A 24,116-nucleotide genomic window follows, 5' to 3' on the forward strand; every position below is an offset into this window, starting at 1 on the left:
TAAACTCTGCCGCAGGCCTCTGCTCAGCTCACACACACTGGAATAACAGATTGAAATGACGTTTTCGTTCCTTAAAAAAAAAAAAAACACGTTTTTATTGTCGTTATGATGTGTCTAATGTAGAATCCTTTACAGAAAAGAAGGAGGAAAAAAAAGGATTGTGTTTCACAATTTCTCTGGTTGGTTTTTCTTTTATCACTATTTACATTTTGTAAAAATGTCAACAAAAAAAGGGACTTATTTAAATAAGTAAATGTTCTGTATGTGTTCAGTGGTGAGTGGAAAATGCAAATCATTAAACACAAAAGAAATTCCAAAAGAAAACAACGGAAGCATACCCTTTTTGATGCTTTGTCGACTCCTTACTTCTTCAAACCTTTATCACTACCTGCATGTTTCCCTCTTGTACTTACACGTTTCCCTCCCCTCTCCTCGTGCTCTTCTCAAATATATTTAAATTGTGTAACTATAATCAAATGTTTTTTTTGCATTAAAGGTACATTATGTTGCAACTGGAATGTAGATTATACAATTATACAACAGTATTTATGGATGTATTTTTGTCCAAATGTGATGCGAAGACTATATTCATTCACGTTGTCCACATTCCTGCTCTCACACAATGGTACCTTTAATGAAACAACACTGTAAAGGAGTGTTTAAGGGAGCGTTTCCCTGTCACTGCAAGGGAAGTGTGATTTTAAAGGAAACTCAGAGCAGTTCTTCAAAAGGTGCCTTTGGAGGTGCACGTCAGGCAGTGCCATTAGTGTACTGAGAAAGCTTATTCTCCAAGTCACAGATTCTCTTCTCCTGAGACAAAACTGTGGCCTTCAGATTCTGAATCTCCTCCAATAACCTCTCAAGCAACTCAGGCTGGATGAGAGGGAAAGGGAAGAGGAGAGGACAAAGAAACGGGGGAAAGAAAGAGACAGTGACAGGGAAGAGGAAATGAAAAGATACAGAAAAAGAGACAAAAAAAAAGTAGGTCAAGGACAGTGAGCAACTGGAGGAAATAAACCAAAACAAAGAATGGAGGTTTGAAAAAAAAAAAAAAAGAGTACAAATAGAAATCAGTAAAGGTTCAGCAGGGAGACAGATGATGGTAGGAGTCGTTCAGATTCTATTTCAACTTTGTAATGTATAATTATAATTTTCATGTAAGAGTATGACACGGATGTAGCCCATAGTGTTTTTATTTACTTTGTGAATAACGTGGTTTTACTGTTGGAAACTGGGCTGCACGGCGGTATAGTTGCCAACACTGTTGCCTCGGAGCAGGAAGGTCGTGTGTGGGCTTTACTCCGGTTTCCTCCCACAGTCCAAAAACATGTAAAGGGTTAAATGGACACTAAATTATTATCTGTAGGTGTGAATGTGAGACTGGACGGTAAATGTTGACTTTCAACCCTGTGTCAGCTGGGATTGACTCCAGCTCCCCACGACCCTTGGTTGGAGGATAAAGCGGCACAAAGAATGACTGAAGCTGGAAACAGCATCAGGAATAAAGATGGACATATTACCTCCCTGTTACTACATTTTTACTGTACTGGACAGCTAAAAGAACTTACTGGCAAACTGCTGGTCTCCAGCGTGGACATGCTGCGCCGAGTGCTGGGTCTGGAGTCCAGCAGGTTCTTCTTTGCCGCTTTGACGTCTCGACTCTTGGGCAGCATGTACGCCTCCCTCATGGACACCAGGATCGGATCCTCGTCGCGGCCGTCCAGCCACTCCTCAGCCTCCATGGCGGGCTCCAGCCCTGCTGTGTCTGGGTACAGGTCGTCCTGGAAGAGGTCCGACTGTGCGTGCAAGAGAGATGGGAAAGTGGAAAAAGGACTCTGTATTGTGATTGTTTTTGAATGGTAATTCATTATAAATGATTAATAAATAATTTAGTTTGCCCGTCTCTCTTTTATCTCAGCAGATAAAAAAGCAGGACTCATTTTTATACTCCAAGAGGACACGAGTCAGTGGGACTTACCTTTCTGGGCACTGTCATTGTGATGGGCTCGCACTTCTTGTCGAGGAGCTTGTATAACCTAAGAGAGCAAGTAAAGACAGAGCAGAGACTTATACTGCACATAACATCTCAGAATACTGACACGGCCTATAAATCCCATGAAATAATTACACTCCACAGCTGCTGTGTTGGCTTCTCACCTGGCGATCTCACACTTGGTGACATCCACACCTCTCTTGGGCATGAAGCCCATTCCTCTCTGAGGCTCCTTACTGCTGAACGTGCTCAGGTAGTGGACGTACGGCGGCTCCTCCGTGATCTCAAAGTAACGGATACTGCTGTCTCCCTGCACACATAAAAAACACATCAGAAACACATATTTGCATCTGTCGCTGTGTATTTACACTTAAAATCCGAGCACCTTTCCACAGAGGTAGACCATGTTTGCATCTGCATCGTAATACGGTAACAACACTCCATTACTCGTGTCCAGCTCCAAGAGTGCAATCGGGTCCTCAAAGTTTGTCTGTGTGAACAAATAAAACCAACATTTATGTTGTGTTTGTGGCACAGACTGAAGGATATATAGACGTGACAGGATATGAGAATAAAACTGTTTGTTACCGGGTCCCACAGTCCAAGCTCTCTCTGACTCATTCTGGTGAATCCTGTGGTGAAGATGTTTCCGTCTCTGGTGAAGATGGCTCTCATTGGCCGGATCCCCTCATGTGGCGCCAGACGTTCCTGTTGATTAACACAGAATAATGTAAGATAAAAGCTGAAGTCTCAGAAGTTAGTTGTGGGTTTTTTTTTTCTTTTACAAATTGTTGACCCCCATTTTATCCATGTGAATGTCAAGTGTTGCTTACTAATTTTAAGTTTGAGGCTTAAGGCCTGTACATACTCCTACTACAATGACCCATCTCAGGGTCTAATAATAATTATAATCAAATTCTCCTTCAACTGTATTTTATGGAAATTATTGTATTTTTTTTGGTTTTTTTATATGTATATTTCAGACTGAAGTAGTTGTAAAAGACTGACTCATTTAAAGTGGAAAGAAACATTAATACATATAATTTTTACAGCAGTTTTTGGGAAGGTGACATTTTCGGCCTGCAGGAACAAATTAGTATGTTTTTTAAAGGAACACTTAAAGGTTAAATAATGCATGATACACAGCCATCAGGGGGAGAACAGCCTATTTAATTAAAACAGCTGCACATTTCTTTTACAACTATTTATAATTTAGATTTAACATTTCCTGGAAGGATTATATGTTCGGAAAATGTTTCCATGAGTCGGGGGTAAAATAAGAAATGGCCTTTTTCCTGGAGACTGTGTCAGGAGAGTGCTTGAGTGTGAGGTGATATGTAACAGTATTGTTTATTTCCTTCTCACTCACAGCAACAACCTCCCTCTTGCGTGGGTCACAGATGCGCAGCCGTCGGTCCTTACAGGTGGTGCAGAACAAGCTGCCGTTCCGATTCCAGCTGATGCTGTAGATGAGGTCCGGGTGATCGTCCATGGAGATGAGCGGCTCACCTGTTCCCACGTTCCAGATGATTATCAGGTTATCACTGCCTAAGGGCGAGTCGGGGGGCGGGGAATAAAAAATGTTAGATGATCTCAAGGACTTGAAGAAAACTCTTGATAGATCAGGAGTGAATGTGTTGTACCCGCAGTGAGGAGTATGTTGCGTGCGGTCGGGTGCCAGGTGACGATGCCAACGCGTTTGGAGTGTCCCTCCAGGACCACAACGGGGTCGGAGAGAGGGCGGCTCAGTGCGTGATCTGGTATCTGCCAGACCTGGAGAGAACAGATAGGAGAATAAATCACTGAATCATCATTTAAAAACTCTGTGAAATACTAATAATACAAACTAAAATATGAGTAAATTCACCTGGTCACAAATGTTTCTATTTGAGTCACCTCAGACATGATCCAAACCATTTCAGCAACGCACAAAGAATTTCAAGTATTCAGAAAGTGGTTGACACTTTACTTTGACCTCAGCTTCAGTCAAACATTTTGTCAAACCTGTTTATTTCATGTGTCCTAATCACACAAAGGGAGATGGTGCCTGACCTCCAGGGCTGAACAAAAAATTTTTTTTAAATGATATCACAATTTGAAACTATATAATAAGCAAATGATAAAGTTTGTAATTTAGGATATATAACAATTTGGCATGTATAGCACACTGACCTGGGTTTTTATCTAAATATTGAAATGTTAGATATCGTTTACATAATCATTTATCATATTCTCTTATAAGAATGATCAGATATCGTATTATTACTTTATTACTTCTCTGTATTCTCATCCTTTCATCCTACATTTTTCCTTTCACCCCAACCTGTCTAGGCAGATGCTGCACATTTTTGAGTCTGGTTCTGTCAGAGAGTTCTTCTTCCTGTTAAAAGGGAGTTTCTTTTTCTCTCCACTGAATCATTGTGTGACTGTGAGGTTTCTCTGCTCTCAGTGATGTTGTCTATGTTCAGTGCGTTGAGATAATGTACGTTGTGATTATTAAATGACGAGATCGAGAAAGTAAAGAGACATCTGCGGATATTCTGAGAAAGATAAAACACTTGATCCTCACAACTTTGTTCTCTGACAATAAATTACACTTATGTACTACTTATGTGTGACTCCAGCAGATTCCCTAACGTCCATAACCCCAGCTCATAAATGCTCATTAAAGACCAGAAGTGGTCATATTTGTGTGTGAAATCCTGATGTAAACGCTAAAACTAACAAACATCAACAGCCATTTTAGTTCTATGACACAGCAGGTAATCAGATCACTTCTCTTCAGATGACACAATGGTTCGTCTCTGTGAACTGTAGAACATGACATCACAGTTATGCCCTGTGTGTGCGTGTGTGTGTGTGTGGGGGTGGGGGTGTGTGTGTGTGACAACACTGCCAAGACGGGACAGCTGCAACTCTCTGTCCGTCCGTCTGGTTGTGCGTCTGTCCGTGTGTGATGGACATAAACAAAGCATTCATTCTCTCACCAACACACACACACACACACACACACACACACACACACAGCCAACTGTAAACGTAACCACTTAATATCTAACCCTGAGAGGCTCTGCAGGCTTTTGCCCTCATGAGGACAATGTGAGGGTTGATAATAACAGATCAAATCCTAAAGAGGTAACAAAAACATGTGCAAACACACACACACACACACGTCAGCAGCTGCTGCCATCGGAGAAGCAGGAACTCAATCGTTCAGTGGCACAAAAGATTCCTGTAATGTTGGCGAGGACAAATGTGATCGACTGTGCTGAGTTGAGGGAACACAGAACGTTATCATTTACACACGATGACAGATTACATGCACATACAAATGTCTTTTAGTGTCACATTTGGAAGCAAAACCAGCATCTGCTTTAAACACTATCATGGGTTGATCTTATTACTCAAATCAATTTCCTGGGGTTCACATTTTTAAAATCCGTTTTCAAACAACAGTTTTTGTTCTTATCCAGTGACACTAAAAAAAGACATGAAGTTGAATAAATAATGAATACATAAAATAAAGATGTCTCTTTCTTTCATAAGATTTTCAAAATATAAAGGTTTCCTGTCATCATCATCATCATCATGTGCTCTCCTGTAGTCTAAGCCTTATAGCGGCCCCTGCTGGCTGAAGTTGGTCATGAGCTTCAGGAGCACACAGAATTTTAAAACTGACAGCTATATTATCAAATGTGCTTTTTGTTGTTTTGCTTTGTCATGTATGAAGGAGTGAAAACTCACTGTCATGATGATAAGATGATGACTGAAGGGGGATGATTGATTTAACAGTTGTTAACACTCATTATTTTTATGAGGTAAACATATTCAACTCATAAAATTAGTTGAATATGTTTACCTCATAAAAATATTGTGATTGGTTATATACGATATTATCGTATATAACCAATCACAGGGCAGCAAGTCAATGCATTGAGGCACGTAGACAACATGTTGAAGTTTAAACAGAGCATCAGAATGAGTGCGAAAGATGATTCTAGTGACTTGAATGAGGCATCGTTGTTGTTTGTGCCAGACCGGGCTGGAACAAGTATTTCAGAAACTGCTGATTTCATGGGGATTTTCACGCACAAGCATCTTGAATTTACAGAGAAAGGTCCAAAAAAACACAGAAAAATATCCCGGAGGAGCTGTTTTCCTGTGTGAAACTGCCTTATTGACGGCAGAAAATAGAAATGCAACAGTTATAATACACAAAAATACACAAACCTGTGTATTTTTAATCTTTTAATGTATGTTTTATGTGCCTTTTACCTGCCTTTGTAGCACTTGTTTTAAACCGTAAAGTGCTTTATAAATAAAATGAATTATTATTATTTTTATTATTATTATGAACCAATCGTTACAAACCAACCTATGCAGAAGACGAGAAGTAGGAGACCACACAAAGGTACCCATTAACCCCTAATTAAAAATCTCAAATCTGGAGTAGTAATAATAATAAAAACTTTGATTTCTAAAGTCATTTCAGGGCAATACAAGACTTTTTTTTTACTTTTCATGTCGAAAATCAAGAAGAGTGAAGTTACCTTATATGGTTCCATGCCTGTCTCGGATAGAACATTTTCTAAAAGATATGGCGTATATAAAATTAAAAACACATATAAACTCAACGGAACATTTATTAAACCCCTAACCTGCTGCTAAATCTGTGATTTGTCCAACCTCACTAGGTCGCTTCGCGATGCCATTTTGGATATATCCGGAGAAGTTATCATTTATAGTCAAGTGTTAAAGTAGCTGGTGAGTGTACATTGTGATTATATAAAGTGTTTTCCCACACACACACATCCTGTCCACTCACACTGACCGACGAGGAAGCAGGTGGGCGGACAGACAGACGGTAGATGTTGTGACACGGTCACTGATCACACTTGTGTTGTTGTTCTTCAATAAACTGTGACTAAGTGTGAGTCACTTTTTTTCAGTCATTACCATGGCAGTGCAATCCTCCGAACAGCTGGCCAGAATGTTGTCATCGTGTGGGCACCAGTCGATGTCGAGGACGGGCCCTGAGTGACCCACGACCAGTGGGTAGTTCTTATCCACACGACCTGTCTGCAACACACACACACACAGTGGTGAGTTATGACACACACATTTATTGTAACAAGTGAATCATGGAGGTTAGAGGTTAAGGAAAAGTTTGAATAAAAGACACTTTATATTCGTCCTACGTTTACTGGAGGTGAAACAGCATTTAGTCTTAGTATTCCATAATGATCATTTTAACTTTAACAATGTTCATTCTTATTTAAATGAACATTGTGTTGAGATTATTGAGGACAGGTGAATGATGAGGACAGGTGAATGACGAGGACAGGTGAATGATGAGGATAGGTAGAATTAAGAGGACAGGTGAATGACGAGGACATGTAGAATTACGAGGACAGGTGAACGATGAGGAGAGGTGAATGACGAGGACATGTAGAATTACGAGGACAGGTGAACGATGAGGACAGGTGAATGACAAGGACAGGTGAATGACAAGGACAGGCGAATGACGAGGACAGGCAAATGATGTGGACAAGTGAATGAATGACGAGGACAGGTGAATGACAAGGACAGGTGAATGACAAGGACAGGTGAACGATGAGGACAGGTGAATGACAAGGACATGTAGAATTACGAGGACAGGTGAACGATGAGGACAGGTGAATGACAAGGACAGGCGAATGACGAGGACAGGCAAATGATGTGGACAAGTGAATGAATGACGAGGACAGGTGAATGACAAGGACAGGTGAATGACAAGGACAGGTGAACGATGAGGACAGGTGAACGATGAGGACAGGTGAATGACAAGGACAAGCGAATGACGAGGACAGGCAAATGATGTGGACAAGTGAATGAATGACGAGGACAGGTGAATGTCAAGGAGAAGCGAATGATGAGGACAGATGAATGAATGACGAGGACAGGTGAATGTCAAGGAGAAGCGAATGATGAGGACTGGTGAATGAATGACGAGGACAGGTGAATGTCCAGGACAAGTGAATGTCGAGGACAGGTGAATGATGAGGACAGGTGAATGATGACGAGGACAGGTGAATAACATGGACAGGCGAATGACGAGGACAGGCAAATGATGTGGACAAGTGAATGAATGACGAGGACAGGTGAATGACAAGGACAGGTGAATGACGAGGACAGGTGAATGATGAGGACAGGTAGAATTACGAGGACAGGTGAACGATGTGGACAAGTGAATGATGATGAGGACAGTTGAATGATGATGAGGACAGGTGAATGACAAGGACAAGTGAATGACAATGACAGGTGAATGATGATGAGGACAGTGAATGATGATGAGGACAGTGAATGACGAGGACAGGTGAATGTCAAGTACAGTTGAATGTCAAGGACAGGTGAATGATGAGGACAGGTGAACGATGAGGACAGATGAATTACGATTTAATGATGAGGACAGATGAATTGGCGTTACTTAAGGTCCCTGAACGAGTGACATTTGTGACCTTTGACCCATTTTGACTGACACATTATGTTTTTACAATTAATGTGAGATTTGTGTCCCTTGTCCTTTTTTTACGACACAAGAAAGAACCCCATCCTTGTTAAAAACGTAACTAAGTAACTTTTACTGAATACATTTTTAGACCAGTACTTAAACTTGTACTTAAAGTTTTATCAAAATGGTGATTTTACTTGAGTAGAATATTTCAGTACTCTTTCCACCTCTGGTTTTAACATTACTTATGTAAGTAAAGACAAACATATAATTAGAACTTTAATTAAAAAAAAAAAAACATAACTGAGGATTTGGGACACAGGTAAAGTCGTTAACTTCACATTAAAACTCCATTATCTTAACTTAATCCATGTTATTCCATCTCGTCCTGTTCTTACATGCATATCAACGTGTATGCTATCTCTACACTCACACACACACACACATTAGAAACACACCCGAAGTGAGGTGTATTTATAGCGGAGCGACGAGGCGTTGAAAGGGGAGTTTTTCTTGTGGCGTGTTGGGGACCCAGAGGGGGGAAGATGGACGCTGAAGAGTGTGTCTGCGACTATTAATAGCACCGTCTTTTCACCATGACTCCAGTTTGTAATCATGTCCACTTCCCAGTGTCTATACAAACCTGTAAATTACTCTGGATTCTTACTTTGACACTAATGACACACAATTGATGACCCATTTCATTTTATTCTTTCGTCTTTTTCTTCTTCCCCAAACCACATAATGATTACCTTCTTTCTAAGTAGGTAACCCTAACGTTGTGACAGTGATTGGCAGGTGGTGTCAGGCACTTGGCTGAAAATGAAACCTGCTGAGTGGAGGTGTCTGACAGAGCAGCTCAGCTGAAGAGCTGATTACAGCGGCGTCATCAGCTATTTGGAAAAGTTCCTCCTCCATCTCTGATCTGATTTTAAAGGATAAAAACAGTTTCCACAAAGGTTGACACAACTAAAATCTGTAATAGGGTTGAGTCACTTGAACTTAAAGGGCTGTTTCCCCTATTTTTTTGCCACTTAGTCAAGTGAAGAATAAAGTTAAAATCACTACGATGCTGCAGTGTTTGTTTGATTCATGTTCTATTACAGAGCTGGATTGAATTTCACCTGTTCTTTTTAAATCAGATCCTCAGATCCTCTGTCTGATGATCACGTGACACAATTATCTCTGGAAATGAGTTTAAAAATATTGTGTATGTTTTGGGTGAAGTGGCCCTTTAAGATAAAAGTACAAAGAAAACATTTACAGTGATTTCACGGGCAAACCTTATCCCTATTTATATACAAATAGAACATGATGCTTGCAAAACACTAGGTAATACAATTAACACTACCACAATCAGCAGGTTAACTGGTAACAGGTGAGAGTATAAAGAAATCATGTATAAATAGAGCATCCACTAAAGAACTTTGTACCAAACGTTGTCTTTGTCTCAATGTGCAAAGCAGGGGTGATGTCACACATCCATAATGATGTCATAATAACAGTCATGGTGATATTTCAAACTGAATTTCAAATTAAAAGTGTTCTAAAGTATAGGTCGCAAAAACCCCACCATATTTATGACGCATTGCAAACAAATCCATTTACGATTCCGTCTTTCCTGTTTTCGACCTCTTCACCATGTGCACATGAAGTAAAGCTCGCCTGTACAGGACGTTATTATGGAGTCACTTTATATTTATATCTCCAACGGCTCAGATGCGTCAAACCCTGTGTCTCTGTGTGATTATGCGACGCTCCAGCTGCTCTGTGACCTGATGCAGGTTTACAAAGTCATGTAGATACAAAACATTTACACTCTCTGTTGTCTCTGTTGTGTCTGGTTATATATACTGTGTAGATATGAGAAACAAGTCTTGAATTCCATCTTCTTCTTCTACTGTTCATCCTTTGACCTCACTGACCTTGAAGAGCGGCAGGACCAGGAATGCACCGCCGCCGCTGGACTCGACGATGACCGCCAGGAACTTTGGATTGACCGCGCAGAACGAGCTGTCCCACGTCACCTTGGAAACGCGGATGTCGTCGTAACCCTGCTCCGCCTTGACCGTCTGGCCAAAGACGTGGCGGAACTTGCTCTGCCGCACGATGCTGCGACTCATGGCTGAAAAAGAGATAAGGAAACAAAGCGATGAGCGACGGGTAACTGTTAGATTTAAAGAGATTTCACAATGATTTATTTGACTTTATGTGAATTTATTTTTAATAAACAAAACAGTGGAAGACCACAGACAGAACTGATTAAAGACTATATATGAAACAACGGGGTTCTTCTCAGGGTTTATATCTCCCTCTATAGTTCACTGTATGTTATTCTTCAACAAACAGTAAATAAACATTATTTTCTTGCTGGAACTCAGTGGTGGTTTTATTTTGAAATGATGTGGGGGTAGTTTCATTTTATTTTGTACTGAAATAAATTAGGTACAGTCTTTGTCTGTTATTGACTTTTTATTCACCAGCATTCAGTGTAAACCCCTAAAATATCCATCAAATGTTTGATTTAATTCTATGATAGTGGGGGGTAATGTAATATTACTCGCTTTTACGACTGTATCCGCTCTGATAACTCTATTTCTTTCTTTTTCTTACACTTTTGAAAGCCTTGCTATGCACCAAACATGGCGTGCACATCAGCACCTGTAAGTTTTAGAAACCATTTGATACATTTAACAGGAATTATGGTGGACAGAAAAACAAATTTTTCACATATTGTGTTCCCACTAGCCTTGCAGCAGCCCTCACTTTACTTTGATCTGCATGCAGGTTACCACGGAAACGATGCAAATAGGATGTTTGTTTTGCTTCTAAGCCCTGTCTCTATTCGCGTTCACCTTCTTTTTTTCTTGCCAAACATTCAATGACGATTAACCTGCAAATCCAGTTCAACTTCAGTAACAAACGTTATTTTCATTTTTACATAAATTTTTAAAGGCGTGGTCTACATTTGCTTTACTCATGTACATACAAGTCTGACAGTTGTGTCAGTTTTTGAGTGTAAACAAGTATAATTTTCAACTTTACGCTCAGTTATTCATCAAAATGTGATGAATAACTGAGCATTTAACATTTAATGTGTATTTATTTTGCTTTCATTTGAATTCTTTGGTTTGTTTTTGTGCATGTGATGTGTTTGGACTCTGGTTTCTCGCTGTCCTCACGGCTCCCAGGCAACAAACAGGCAACAAATCCTCCTCAGGACATGTTCTATAACAGTGTGCGGGTTATTAATAAACGATTGTCCCAGCAGACTATATTATGCTACAGCCGAAACATCAAAAGACAAAGAAAGACTTGATGATACGCTGCTGCACAGGCAGTTACATTCTTCCACACTCATGTGATACAATCCATATGAGAGAGGAGTTTAAAAACGTATCTGGCATCTATTCCCAGGGTGTTTCCACAAACCTAAACCCTTACGTGTGAAAGTAGGCCTGCATCAAACTCTCCTAAAAATATAAAGTACATTAAGTGCAGGGAATGAGGCCAGAGCGGGCTCATGATAATACTTATCATTTTGGTTTAAAATACTGTAGTACAGTGCAGTGCAGAGGGAACACAAATACAGATTGGAGAGGCAGAGGCAAAGCAACTTTGTGTGTCACTTGTCACAACTAAACTGATACGTTTAAGTATTTTAATCGGTTACGGCTAAATTAATCACGTTTATTTAAATAAAACTTGCAAAATACATGACAACAACTTACTCTAGTTCAGTGTTTCGCAGTCCTGGTCGTTGTTAACTCCTGTCCCTGCATGTTTTCGAGGTTTCCCTGCTCCAACACACCTGACTCCAATGAAAAGGTCCTTATCGATAGTGAGCTGAGTGATTAGAATCAGGTGTGTTGGAGCAGGGAAACATGGAAAACATGGATTATAGGAAACGCTGCTTTAGTGAAGCTATTTTTTCATTTTTATTTCTGTTTTACTGGTTGTCTCCATGACACAATCCAAAATCCCATTAATCTTAATCCATTAATCTAAAAATGCTTGAAAGGTGAGGGATATTTTAACATTAATAAGAATGAATCAAGATTCCACTCTCTCCAATCTGATTTGCAGTCTTGATACAGTACAAGAATTCTTCCTTTTTTTTTTTAGGTCTCAATCAACAATGTGCAAAAATGTGTCATCGTTTTTTAAAGCGACAGTTCACGCAAAATAATTAGAGTTATTGGCAGTGGATCTAAATCTTGTGGATTCCCACAACAATAAAGGAAGTTGGGATTGACAGAAAGTCACTTCCTTCAAAGAAAATAAAAGTTTCTGGAAGTTTTTTTTAGTAAAAATAAATCTGAAAAACTTTGAATTAAAGAGACATAATAGCGTGATAATAGTTTATTCTTCATTTGACCAAGTGGGAAAATGGGCGAAAGAGCCTTATTTCAGTATATTTGCTTCTGGGTGAGTGCGATTGAGCTCGTGTGTTACGCACGGCATGGCACAGCTCTGTAGAGTCGGGACAGAACGAAAGAATGACATTGCCACTTTCCTAATATAGACATGACATACTGCACTGTCCCACCCGGGACAGCCGCTCCTCCCTCAAACCCACCCACCCGCCTGCCTCTGCCTGACTGCCTGCTCCTAAATAGTCCCAGAATGATTCCAGCGAGTAATCCTTAATCTGCATTTAAACAAGCGGTGCGCACAAAGTGGCACAATAAGAACAGACTGGAGACATAGACGCAGGGATGGAGAGAGAGAAAGAGGTGGAGGGAGGAGGGAAGGGTATGTTCGTTTTGTGTAACTGGCCCTTTAAGTGTCCCACAGCTGCCATGAAAAACTCACTCACGCTGAGTGAGTGACAGGGAGACGAAGAGTCACCAGCAAAACCCACTCAGGTTGTTATGGTTTTTTTTTCCCAAAAGTGGGGACAGAAAACTCCACAGCAGTGCAGTAAAAACACGCTGACGCACCTCTCACTTACACACTGCAGCACCCACACACTGGCACTGACACGCGTTTACACCAAAAGATGTCCACAGGACAGCTCACCTCAGGCCGTGGGGAGACTACCCCGCTTCCCCGGTTAACTCTCACAGGTTGTGTGCTGTGTCTCCTCCTCCTCCGCTTCCTCTTTACGTTCAGACGATGGCGAGTTTATTCCTGTGAGAAGTCCTGGAGATCCCGGCTTCCCCGAGTTGGTGCGCACTTGGCCGAGGAGACGCACTGGACGACTGCGTAACGCTCCTCAGCAGAAAGGGAGAGAGGGGGAGAGGGAGGAGGGGAGCGGTGGGGCAGAACGCGAGGTGAGATGGGGGTGGATGAGTGGGTGAGGTGGGAGTGGATGGGTGCCGTCTATTTTGGAACAGGCTCTGTCAGTGCAGGGAAACGTGACGCGCGTCAGTTACAGGGGGGGTCAACGCGTCCCAGTGGACCAGAGTCTCTATTGGTGCGCTCTGGTGAGAGAAGTGTGACTACTGAGGTAAATAAACGCAGGTGACCCATGATGCCTTCAACTATCCATCCTTGCCTCATTGTTGTTTTTGAATAAGCTGCAAAACTACATAGACTACAGTAAATCCAGGGCCTACACAAGCCATGGTGCCACAATCCCAAACATGATTTTTTAATGACACAAATTATTATTTTTGGTGAATTCAAATGACTTTTGAAACTTTTATTTACTCCACTTATACACATTTTTCTACATGTTAAATAATGCAATTGATTCTGATACGTTAATTAGTAAAGTAAAGCATTGATGTAGAATAAAGAAATTGTAAAGAGAAAGTTGGTCGTTTAAGTTGACGAATACATACAGTTTCAGGGTCTTTGCAGGTTTCAACAAGTCAAATTTAAGACTTTTTAAGACTTTTTTTAAAGACCATAATGAATACAATTAAGACCCATTTCACATCCATAATGGCAAAAAAGTACAAAAGACATGAAGGAAAATTGGAGCCACAAATAGTTGAACTTGTACTATTTACCCATTTTATGCAAGCAATTCGGCTTAGCCGTGGGTTTTCTCCGCTGCTATATTATGCTATGCTATGTTGTAACACACCGCGGCACGCGTACACCACACGAGCGAGTTGTGCTCGATAAATTGTCACCGTGCAGCACAGGTGGCCTACAACAGTTCCGTGTTGCAGTTATGTTACCGCATCCTCAAAAAAAGAAACATTTCAAAGCGAGCCTGAAGTTCATGCATGTTTTAAATAAAACTAACGATAATAGATTTTTAAGACCTTTCAAAATTGTATTTAAGACCTTTTAGGAGATTCTAGGAGAATTTGAGACATTTTAAGGCCTTAAATTCAAATGATTGGATTTAAGACTTTTTAAGACCCTGCGGATACCCTGAATTCTTGTTCATTAACAAACACAGGAAACTACTCACATTTCAAAGGCTCCTCTTTGTGTTTTCAGCATTCGTGCTGTCCGCCGCCTCGCTTTACTCGCGCCATGTTGCCGTTGCCTCCGTCGATGTGACTTAAAAAGCATCAGATGAACTAATTTAAGAATGGTTTAAATCTAAGAGACAAGTAATACAGAGCTAATGGTGCTCAAATTATGCACTAAAGGTGAAATTTTGCCTGCACTTAACATGAAATTCTTCCAAACATTTGCTGTTTTATAGAGAGTGAAAAATGTCAATAAATACTGATTAAACCTGTCGTGCCAAGTATTCAGGTATGTTTTGTTCTAGGATTTACAGACTTAAAGCACAACTGACGATACAATTTCCATTGTTTAATCATCACAGTTGAAGCACATGATATAAAATAATATTTACACCGATTAAAATAAAAGGAAAAGAAAACAGTCTTTTGACAACGCACACACACCCGACAGCCTCTACTATCTACAAATGCTTCCCAAAAAGTAGCAAACACACATTTAAAAAATAAAACACTTAAAATTAAGCCACATTTAAAATTAAAGAGGGAGTAAAGTGCATGTATGACAGACTTCTCTGCACAGACATTTCTGATACGACTGCAGAGAAGCTTCACTTGCTCACAGGCACACTCCAACTACAAAATGTAAAAAGGAAAATAACTTTAAAATAAAATAAAAAACTTGTGCTACACCATTGCACTCATACATGGGACACGCAGCCAGATATATAAAAAACAAATACATACAGTTCCTTAAAATGTCAACAATCACAAATGAAGACCTTCACATCCCAGAGAGAACAAAGCAGAAAACCCCTAGAATCCCCTAAACTAACCTTTTCTCACACACAGCGGTACATTTAAAAAGTCTGAGTGGCATCAGAGCTGTGAGAGGACACGAGACACACATTTTTACTTCAGTTAAAAATGTAGTGAAATTTAAACGCTTGCAATCCGAGACAACAACGACAAAAAAAACATTCCAGGAATCCGGACCGCGATGCTTGTGCAGGTCAGATTAGCTTCAGATGTACTGAGGTATTGTGCAGTTAAAAGTACAGAGGAAAGAAACAGCGTTGCCTCTTCACTTGGCAGTTTGTTTCGATAAAACCACGACGACTTTACATCACCAGCCTCTGGTCACACATTTCTTTGGGAAGGAAAATAACAAAAATTCAACTCATCTAGTCCGAAAACAGCAGAACCGACTTCTGGTGACATGTATTTCCTGTCAGACTGTACAACGAGGACAGCTGTGTCTTTGACGAAGAGACATGAAAGGACAAGTAAGATTAAAAATAAAACAAGGCTGAACTATTCAGTTGACCGACAGCAATCAAGTAAATATCAGGTTGTCGATGGAGGAAACCAGCAATGATATAAAAGGCTGTGTGTGTGTGTGTGCAGGCTCAGGTGTCGTAACATCACGTTACCAAATATACAATCAGATGATTGTGTTTGCTGCGTTCAAGTTCAGTGTTATTTCACGTCGCCAAGACCCTTCATAGCCTCATCACCTCGTATCACGCGTCTCGTGTCACAGATTTGTTTTTTTACAGAGGCTTTTCATATCCTTTAAGGCAAGAGGCATTGGTTTGTTTCGTTGAATAAATCCCGACACTTTCACTTCCTGTCTCCTAAAGTGTAGGCTACATTATGTTCTCTCACTCTCTCACACACACCCGTGCATACACACACACACACATACTGAGGGTTACATGGTGTGGTAAAGAGTACTGACAGTTCTTTTCTTAAGCCTTCTTAGCGGGTGAGTCCTTCCATACTGCTGCCGTGTTATAAGAGTCAGTGCGGGCGAATGCAGAGATATAAGGCCAGGATTTTCCATCTGCTGACTCTGACACACTGGTGTCGAGGTTTCTCCCGCTTCATCAACTCCGGGGACATCGGGCTGCTGGTCAGCCGATGCGGAACAGGCGTGGACTCGCTGCTTCTTGGACTCGTCGCTCGTGTGAGCCGGAGGTTGCGCCCACGACGACGGTGGCGACACGGGGCAGCGACTGAGCTCCCACTCGCTCAGGTCATTGGCGAGCAGCTCCAGGCAGCCAAGCTTAGCGAGAGACGCCGAGCGCTTCATCAGGGATGGAGGGGTCAGGCCTGCCTGGCGAATCCTGGCCTCCACCTCTCTCACCCTCTTCTGGATGCTTCCAGCACTGTGGCAAAAAACCTGCTCCACACAACTGGTCTTGCAGGCTCCTTGTGCGCTCACCTGCTGCAGGAAGGCGCCCAGCTCACACAGAGTCTCCCACATCTCCCGCATGATAATGTCACTGTGGGGTCCCTCTGTGAAGCAGTCCCGGTCTGTGCCAGACTCCAGCTCTGTCACGCCCTCCAGACACAGGAAGTTCACAGAGGCAAAGGGCGAAAGGGTGATGTGGTGGAATGGATAAGAGGTAGAGAGCAATCTAGCATCAGCAGGCTGGGGTTTGTGTCCTTTTGTGCTTCTGTTGTTATTTCCGAGAGCCTCTAACTCAACTATATCGCCACTCTTGCTTTTACCTGATCCTAAAGTCCAGTCATTCTCCTGCTGCTCCTCCTGCACAGATGTAACTGCAGACACCTGCGGACAAACAGACACATCCTGAAAAAGCATCTCAGGAGCAGAATCGACACTGAGAGAACGCCGCTGTGAGCAGGAGTTGCTACTAGACGGTGGCGAGGATGAGACAGGAGTCTCATGTTTCATTCTTTGCTCCAGCTGTTGTGTGACGCGCCGCACAGAGCCCCTCGTCCAATCCCTGTAGAGTCGAGCCGTATCCACCTCCTCCTCTTCTTTGTTTTTCATTTTCTCTTTCACATTCTCGGCTTCTTTCGACGAAGAAGCTTGTGTGTCCTCGGTTCCCTGCAAGGACGTCTTCACATCCTGGTGCTGAACGTCCTGCAGTTGGTTTGGAGGAGCAGGAGTCTCGGTCTCTGTGTTCACTGCGGGCTTCAGTCCTGTGGCCTGCACAGGGACGCTTGTTTCCTACAATAAAAACAGAGATAATAGTCAAATAAATATGTTTATACACTTCCATTCAAAGTTTTTTTGCGTTTCCCATTAAAAGTCAGACTTTTATTTATCAAAAGAGTTGCAAAATGTATATCCGTAAAGTTATTCTGGAGACAAAGAGCTTCAGACGAGCATTCTACTTTCATTCCACTAGGTGCTGCCCTTGCACACAAGATCCCATGAGCTACACTGTCAGATACACTCTGCTGTGTTGTCTTACCTCTCCTTTCTCCTCCTCCTTCCCCTCTCTGGCGGACACATCTGGAAGCAGCAGCAGTTGTTGTTGTTGTTGTTCCTTGGCACAGGTTTTCAGCAGGGGTGACTGACAGTGACTTTTACCATCTTGACTCATGCCCTTGAACTTTTCCCTGGCACTGAAAAAGTTAATGTGATCTGCACTGTGGCCCAACAACATCTCACTGTCCCGTGGAATGGCACTGGGATGACTGTTAAAATCACTATCGGAGGGAGGATGCGTCGCTGAACAGTCCAAACTCTGGCCACATATCTGCTGGTTACAGTCTGGAGTTTCGACAGGCACGGGCATAGACGGACACGGGGGTTCAGTGGACTGCGTGCTTGTTGGAGTTGGTGTTGACGTAGGCTCAGGCACCGACTCTATTATCGGTTTTGTCACTGGCAGGGTGCAGGACAGCTCCTGTGGAGTGTTACCCGCATCCAAAGAGGCTGGAGACAGAGCAGGAGAGAGTGGGAGGTGGTGGACTGAGGGAGGGGGGTGAGGCTGGCCCACTAAAACACTCTCGGCAACAGTCACCATGTCTGTGTTTTGAGGCTCTGGCACCACAGTGGCAGCCCTTGGCTGGGAGAGAGGAGGCGACGGCGGCCGCTCCGCAGCGTCACATACGCCATTGGAGAGCGGGGGAGATAACGGAGACACAGAGCCAGCTGTGGCTTCAGAGCACGGGGGATCCAGATGACTGCTTTGGGCCACAGAGGGAGGCGCTAATGGATCTGCGACCCGCTCGCACGACAGGAAGCTGGGCTGATTGGAGTGTATGCCAGTATCAGGTTGGCTGGTGGAGTGTGTTGCTTTGCTAGCGCCGGCCGAGCTTCCCAGCGACTCCAGCAGTTCTTTCACAGTCGGTCCAGGAGCACTGCTGGCCTGGTTATGGGGGTCCGAGCGACCCAGGCTGTGAGGTTGGGCGTGGGATTTTGAAAGTGGCTCGTGGTGATCGGACAGGTCGCTGTCAGAGTGTGAGCGCCACAGTTTGTTGTGCCTCTGCCTACTGTGGTAGAAGACAATAAAGGTGTCAAAAATAGAACATTTTTACAAACATACATATCCATTTAATCAAATATTAACACTTTGAAGCAATGACTATTTCCATTGTGCCACACCTAGAACAAACTTGTGTGTGTGTGTGTGTACCTGGCCAATAGTATGCCCTGATACTCCTCCAGCTGCCTCATAAAAGAGGGGTTAGGTTTGGTCACAGCTCTGCGCTCCTTGACATAATCGAAGGCTTTCTTCAAGTCCCAGCCGTACTCCTTCATGGCGTATGCGATCACTGTGGCCGCCGAGCGACTTATACCCATTTTACAGTGCACCAGACACTTGGAGCCAGCTTTCCTGATGTGGATGCACAGAATTAGACACACATTTATATATATATATTAAAAAAAGAAGACAAGCAGAATTTGTGACACTTACTTCGCTCTCGATATAAACTTGTAGGTGTCGTTCCAGTAGGCGAGCAGGTCGGTGGCCTCCTCATCATATACACGGATGTTGTGGTACTCAAACACACCGGGGAAGAAGTTATCAATCTCCCGTGTTACATTCAGGATGTACTGAACACTGTGTGAGAATGAGAGGATAGAAAAGAAGAAGGAATACGTTCAATTTAAGGTCCTGACAATAACTTTGTTGAGGGACAAAAACTTGTGCAATGTCATGTGTTTTTCTTCTTCCTTCTTCCTTACCCGCTGTTCTGCAACTCCTCCAAATTGGATGCATTCCACTCTGATCCCTGTCGAAAACAAAAGCAATCTTCAGATTTATTCAGAATCTTCCACTGAGCTTTTCATAATGCCCAAATCCTGTGGAAAGACATGTCCTAGGTGCAGTCCAATCCAAACAAGGGGGGAAAATTACTTTCAAAAACAGCTTCAACCGATGTTTGTACGCTATTTTAAAAACGATGAATCATTCTTGATTAAAACTGAGGCTTTTAATTAAAGTGTTTTTATTAATTACTCTGATTCTTTACCCTGTGGAATTTACTGAAATGTCAACCCACCAAAAAGACGTGATCAAAGATCTCCGTAGGACTGTCCATCTGTCCCAGGATGACGATCATCTCGTTGTCGATGTACTCCTTGAACTCTCGCAGGTTACAGGTCATGTGCATCTCCAGCTCTGTTCGGATCTAAAAAAGCACAACCGGGCACGGCGAAACAATAGAAAAGATAAATGTTGAGAGTGAAACCAAAAATGCAGATCATACAGGTATCTTCAGCCTGGGCTCACCTCTTTGCAGGTGACGTTCTCGAGGTCTTTCTGCATCATGATCTCTTTCAAACTTGTTTTGATCTGACGCTCCGTCAGCTCTCTTTCAGTCGGTCTGTGGAAACACAGTGGATGTTAAATATGTGCTAAAAAAATATTTAGAAAAAGAAAACAAACATGAAATGAATACTAACGCATCAGAGAAGAGGACGGGGGAGTCGGCTCGGTGCGACTGCACGTCCTGCATGGCGTTCCACTCGTTGATGCGTGCCTGGTCGGAGGAGACCCTGCTTTGATAGTAGCTGACCCAGGTGAGGAACAAGCTGCCTGGGAAGTAGTTATGACAACGAGCCACCTCGCATGCTTTATGGAGCGACTGCAGGGCCGACCTGTGAGTTAATAAAGAGAGTGAAAGAGATGACGAGGAGGTTAAAAGGTGAAGATGGAGTGAGGCTTTGATACAAGGACAAACATTTGCGAAGAAAGTGTAACTCACCACATGGCCTGCACTGAAACAGGCTTGAAAACATGCACTCTGCTGTCGGTTGACACACTAAAACCTCTGAGAGCAAGAAGAAAGAAAAACTCAGTTATTCATCTAAGCTCACTGGTGTTGTGATTAAAAGTTGTGTTTGAGTTTTATTTACCCATCTCCATCCAGATGGATCAACGTGTCACTCCATAAGGGCAGAATCAGCCCAACAGAACATGAACTGGAGAGGAAAGGACATCAGAATGTTACAATTGACAACATATATATATATATATTTATATGCATATATAAAGAAAGCAGAAATGGACACATGTACACATGTGTATGTCTCACCTGTCTACAGGACTGAAATCCATTCCCAGCACCACGCTCTCCTCCGTATCCTGGCGTCCATTTGTTGAAACCACCACCATGTAGCGGGTGATCTGAGTGTGGACGCTCTCCAGACGAACGGCCTGTCGGAGAGAGGAAACACACAGTCCGTCATCCAAGTCTTCAGATCTTTAATTCAGGTTTATTTGTATTTGTTATAACGCGTACCCACCAGTTTGATGTTGTCCTCTGGTCTGAGGAGAGTGAACATGGTTTGCAGGTGCTGCTGGATGTCTCCTGGTTACATGACAACAACGCGTGCAGTGAGGAACAAATAGCACATTATTTATTTACTTATTTTAATGTAAAAAGTACATTAGATACAATTCCAGGAAGACCTTTGACCTCACCTGCATGTTTGCTGCGCAGCTGTGAGAAGCGAGAGGTCGAAGATGTGGAGGAGCCATTTCCTCGAGGTAAAAAAAGAGCAGCTCCTTTGACTGTCAGGAAACTTTCACTGATGCTGCAAAGAAAGAAGGAAAAATAATAAATCATTTGTTCTTAAAACCCGTAACTGAAAAGCCTTTTTACTTTAAAACTTCAACTGATTGTTATTTTGACACAAACAGAACATTTTAAGTCGTTTTTCAAGTTCATTCCCCTCTGTCTTGTAGTTAATATTTTCTATTGTAGAAAGAAGAAATTCACATACAAACATCCTATACAGAACTGAAAGATTCATGTACCTTCATGAGACTATGCTATCCAGAAAAATGAATTGTGCACAAGAAACACTATAACGTTTAGCGTGTGAATCCACACAAACAACGGACACACGTGTCTAAATGAGAGCTCACAAACTATTGACTCGGCCGATCGATAAAACACAGATAAAATCCAAGGTGCCATTGCCATCATCCGTCCTCTGAAGACAGTCGATGATTCATCACATCCTCTGATTCTAGGAACAATCTGTCAGGTACACTGTGTCCCTTCCTGCACTGATCCACCCCCACCATCATCAAGATGCATTTGAAGCCCATACAGTATTTACATAAAAAAATATCAAGGTGTGTGGAAAGGAGTGCCTGCGATGAGTTTGGCATCCGTCAGACATTTCACAAGGAGCACAGGGAAGGAAACCTCTACCTCCGGCTACTGACTCTGCTGCCACATCCTTCCCATTAGTCATCATGGGAAAAACCGCATGCCTATGTCATAGACAGAGTCATAATCAAAGTGCCAAAAACAGCGGATACCAACAAGAACTGTGTCAACGTCAGAGGAATCTATTCAGCAACCCACTGATTTTAAAACAAACTGAATCAGCCTCCAGTGACAAGGTGTTGCAGCAAATGATGGTGATGAAAAAAACAACCCCTGAGGTTGTGATCACATTTACACACATGCACACACACAACTCGTATTCGTTCAAACTTACAGCTGATAAATCCCCCCCTGAGAGATGGCCGGGCTCATCTTCTCCCCGCAGCAGACACAGAAGCAGCCGGCACACGAGCTCCGTGGCGCGTTCACGACACCGGGAGTCATCGCTGCTCCGGTGGTGGTGGAGGTGGTGGCAGTGGGGACAGGGCGCACTCAAAGCGGGCTGGAGGAGGAGACTCCCGACAGTCGCACTGTTGTGGAGGTGATCACTCCGCACTGGCGGTTGTCACACTGTTGTGTAAACCGACTTTTATCCGATATAAACTACAACAGCGCTTAAAATATAAATCAGTAAAATATACGCGCATAAAGCGACACGCGCTGCTGATGGAAAGGTGTCCTAACATCTGCTCAGTGTTGCTGTTTCTGCAGCAGCACGCTACGGTAAATCCTACTGATGACCGAGCCACGGGGGGAGGAGACACGCGTGTGTCCAACGGCCAACCCTCTGTGGATGTATGGCGGATTATCAGTGCCACCCTGAAACTTCAGCCAAGGTAAATTGACTCAACAAACTAAATGAATGAAGGGGGAAAATGAACAAACACTGGTGTGCTGTTTAATTTATGTAAGTGGATTATTCCACAATTAATTAATTAATTAATTAATTAAATTAAATTAAATTAAATTAAATTAAATTAAATTAAATTAAATTAAATTAAATTAATTAAAGCTGCAGTGGGGAATGCTGTTGCTGATGTCCTGATTCTGCTTAGTGTACATGAACAGAAACAATGCTGTCATGCAATACTATCAGACCTGATGGCGTCTGTTTTGATATAGATTAATCGTTTGGTCCATAAAATGTCAGAAAAAGTGTTTGTCAAACCTGGACATGTTGATGTTCTCGAATGTTGTTGTTTTGTCCACAAACCAAAATAATTCAGGTTTAATGATTTCTTTATTATGTGGAGCAAAGAATCAAAGAAAATATTCACATTTAAGAAGCTAAAACAATAAGAAATCTTGTTTTAATCATGAAAAAAGCTTCAAACTGATTACAGATTATCAAAATAGTTGCCGATTAATTTAGTAATCGATTAACCCTAGAACACCATTGCCGGGTGGTTTTCACCCGAGCAAATACAGTACATGTATGTGGTTTTCATCTTCATTATCTTTTTTGTTCCCAAATTCCTAATTTTCCAGTAATTTTGGAGCATTTTTATATGGTCCCCTCATGACGCTTTTCTTTCATTTTGTTAGACATGACACAGTTTAAAATAAAAGAACACTACTCAAATTTGTCATGTTTTGTCATGTTTTGATATATTTTGATGACAAGTACTTTTTATTGGGTGTATTTATTATCTCAGGTAAAAATCACCCGGCGTTAGTGATGGTGTTTTGAATTTTGAGCGATAGTGTTCAAGGGTTAATTGTTTCAGCTCTACACTAGAGGCATGCTTTCCACGATCTGTACACATTTTTGTCAATGGCACTTGGGTCTACTCATAATTTCTCATTTTGTCATGGTGACTACATCATAATAAACCTTGTATTTTAGTTTCCATAACAACACTTCTAC

General features: G+C 42.1%; 3 protein-coding genes across 3 annotated transcripts in view; 1 reads left to right on the forward strand and 2 right to left on the reverse strand.

Annotated features, from left to right (window-relative positions):
- LOC310943323 (claudin-4-like) overlaps positions 1-24,116 on the forward strand; it is a gene marked incomplete at its 3' end in the record, with an annotated part of 222,219 nt that overhangs the window by 44,214 nt on the left and 153,889 nt on the right. The gene's annotated exons all lie outside the window — the stretch shown is intronic.
- Positions 57-13,710, reverse strand: coro6 (coronin 6). The gene is made up of 11 exons (XM_083908707.1): positions 13,506-13,710; positions 10,409-10,608; positions 6,950-7,072; positions 3,637-3,766; positions 3,363-3,541; positions 2,582-2,701; positions 2,379-2,483; positions 2,158-2,303; positions 1,979-2,036; positions 1,569-1,796; positions 57-873 (listed from the first exon to the last, which is right to left on the reverse strand). Exons 2-11 carry the CDS (start codon positions 10,604-10,606, stop codon positions 751-753), a joined length of 1,410 nt encoding a protein of 469 aa, XP_083764833.1. The 5' UTR covers positions 10,607-10,608; positions 13,506-13,710; the 3' UTR covers positions 57-750.
- Positions 15,402-22,693, reverse strand: ssh2b (slingshot protein phosphatase 2b; the record flags this gene model as incomplete). Its single annotated transcript, XM_083908682.1, has 14 exons — positions 15,402-17,840; positions 18,088-19,114; positions 19,258-19,458; positions 19,540-19,686; positions 19,812-19,858; positions 20,129-20,257; positions 20,359-20,452; positions 20,532-20,726; positions 20,834-20,899; positions 20,985-21,050; positions 21,164-21,285; positions 21,375-21,439; positions 21,553-21,665; positions 22,584-22,693. 14 exons carry the CDS (start codon positions 22,691-22,693, stop codon positions 16,572-16,574), a joined length of 3,651 nt encoding a protein of 1,216 aa, XP_083764808.1. The 3' UTR covers positions 15,402-16,571.

The sequence above is a fragment of the Microchirus variegatus genome, assembly GCF_963457635.1.
Source record: "Microchirus variegatus genome assembly, chromosome: 2".
In the NCBI taxonomy this organism is placed as follows: domain Eukaryota; kingdom Metazoa; phylum Chordata; class Actinopteri; order Pleuronectiformes; family Soleidae; genus Microchirus; species Microchirus variegatus.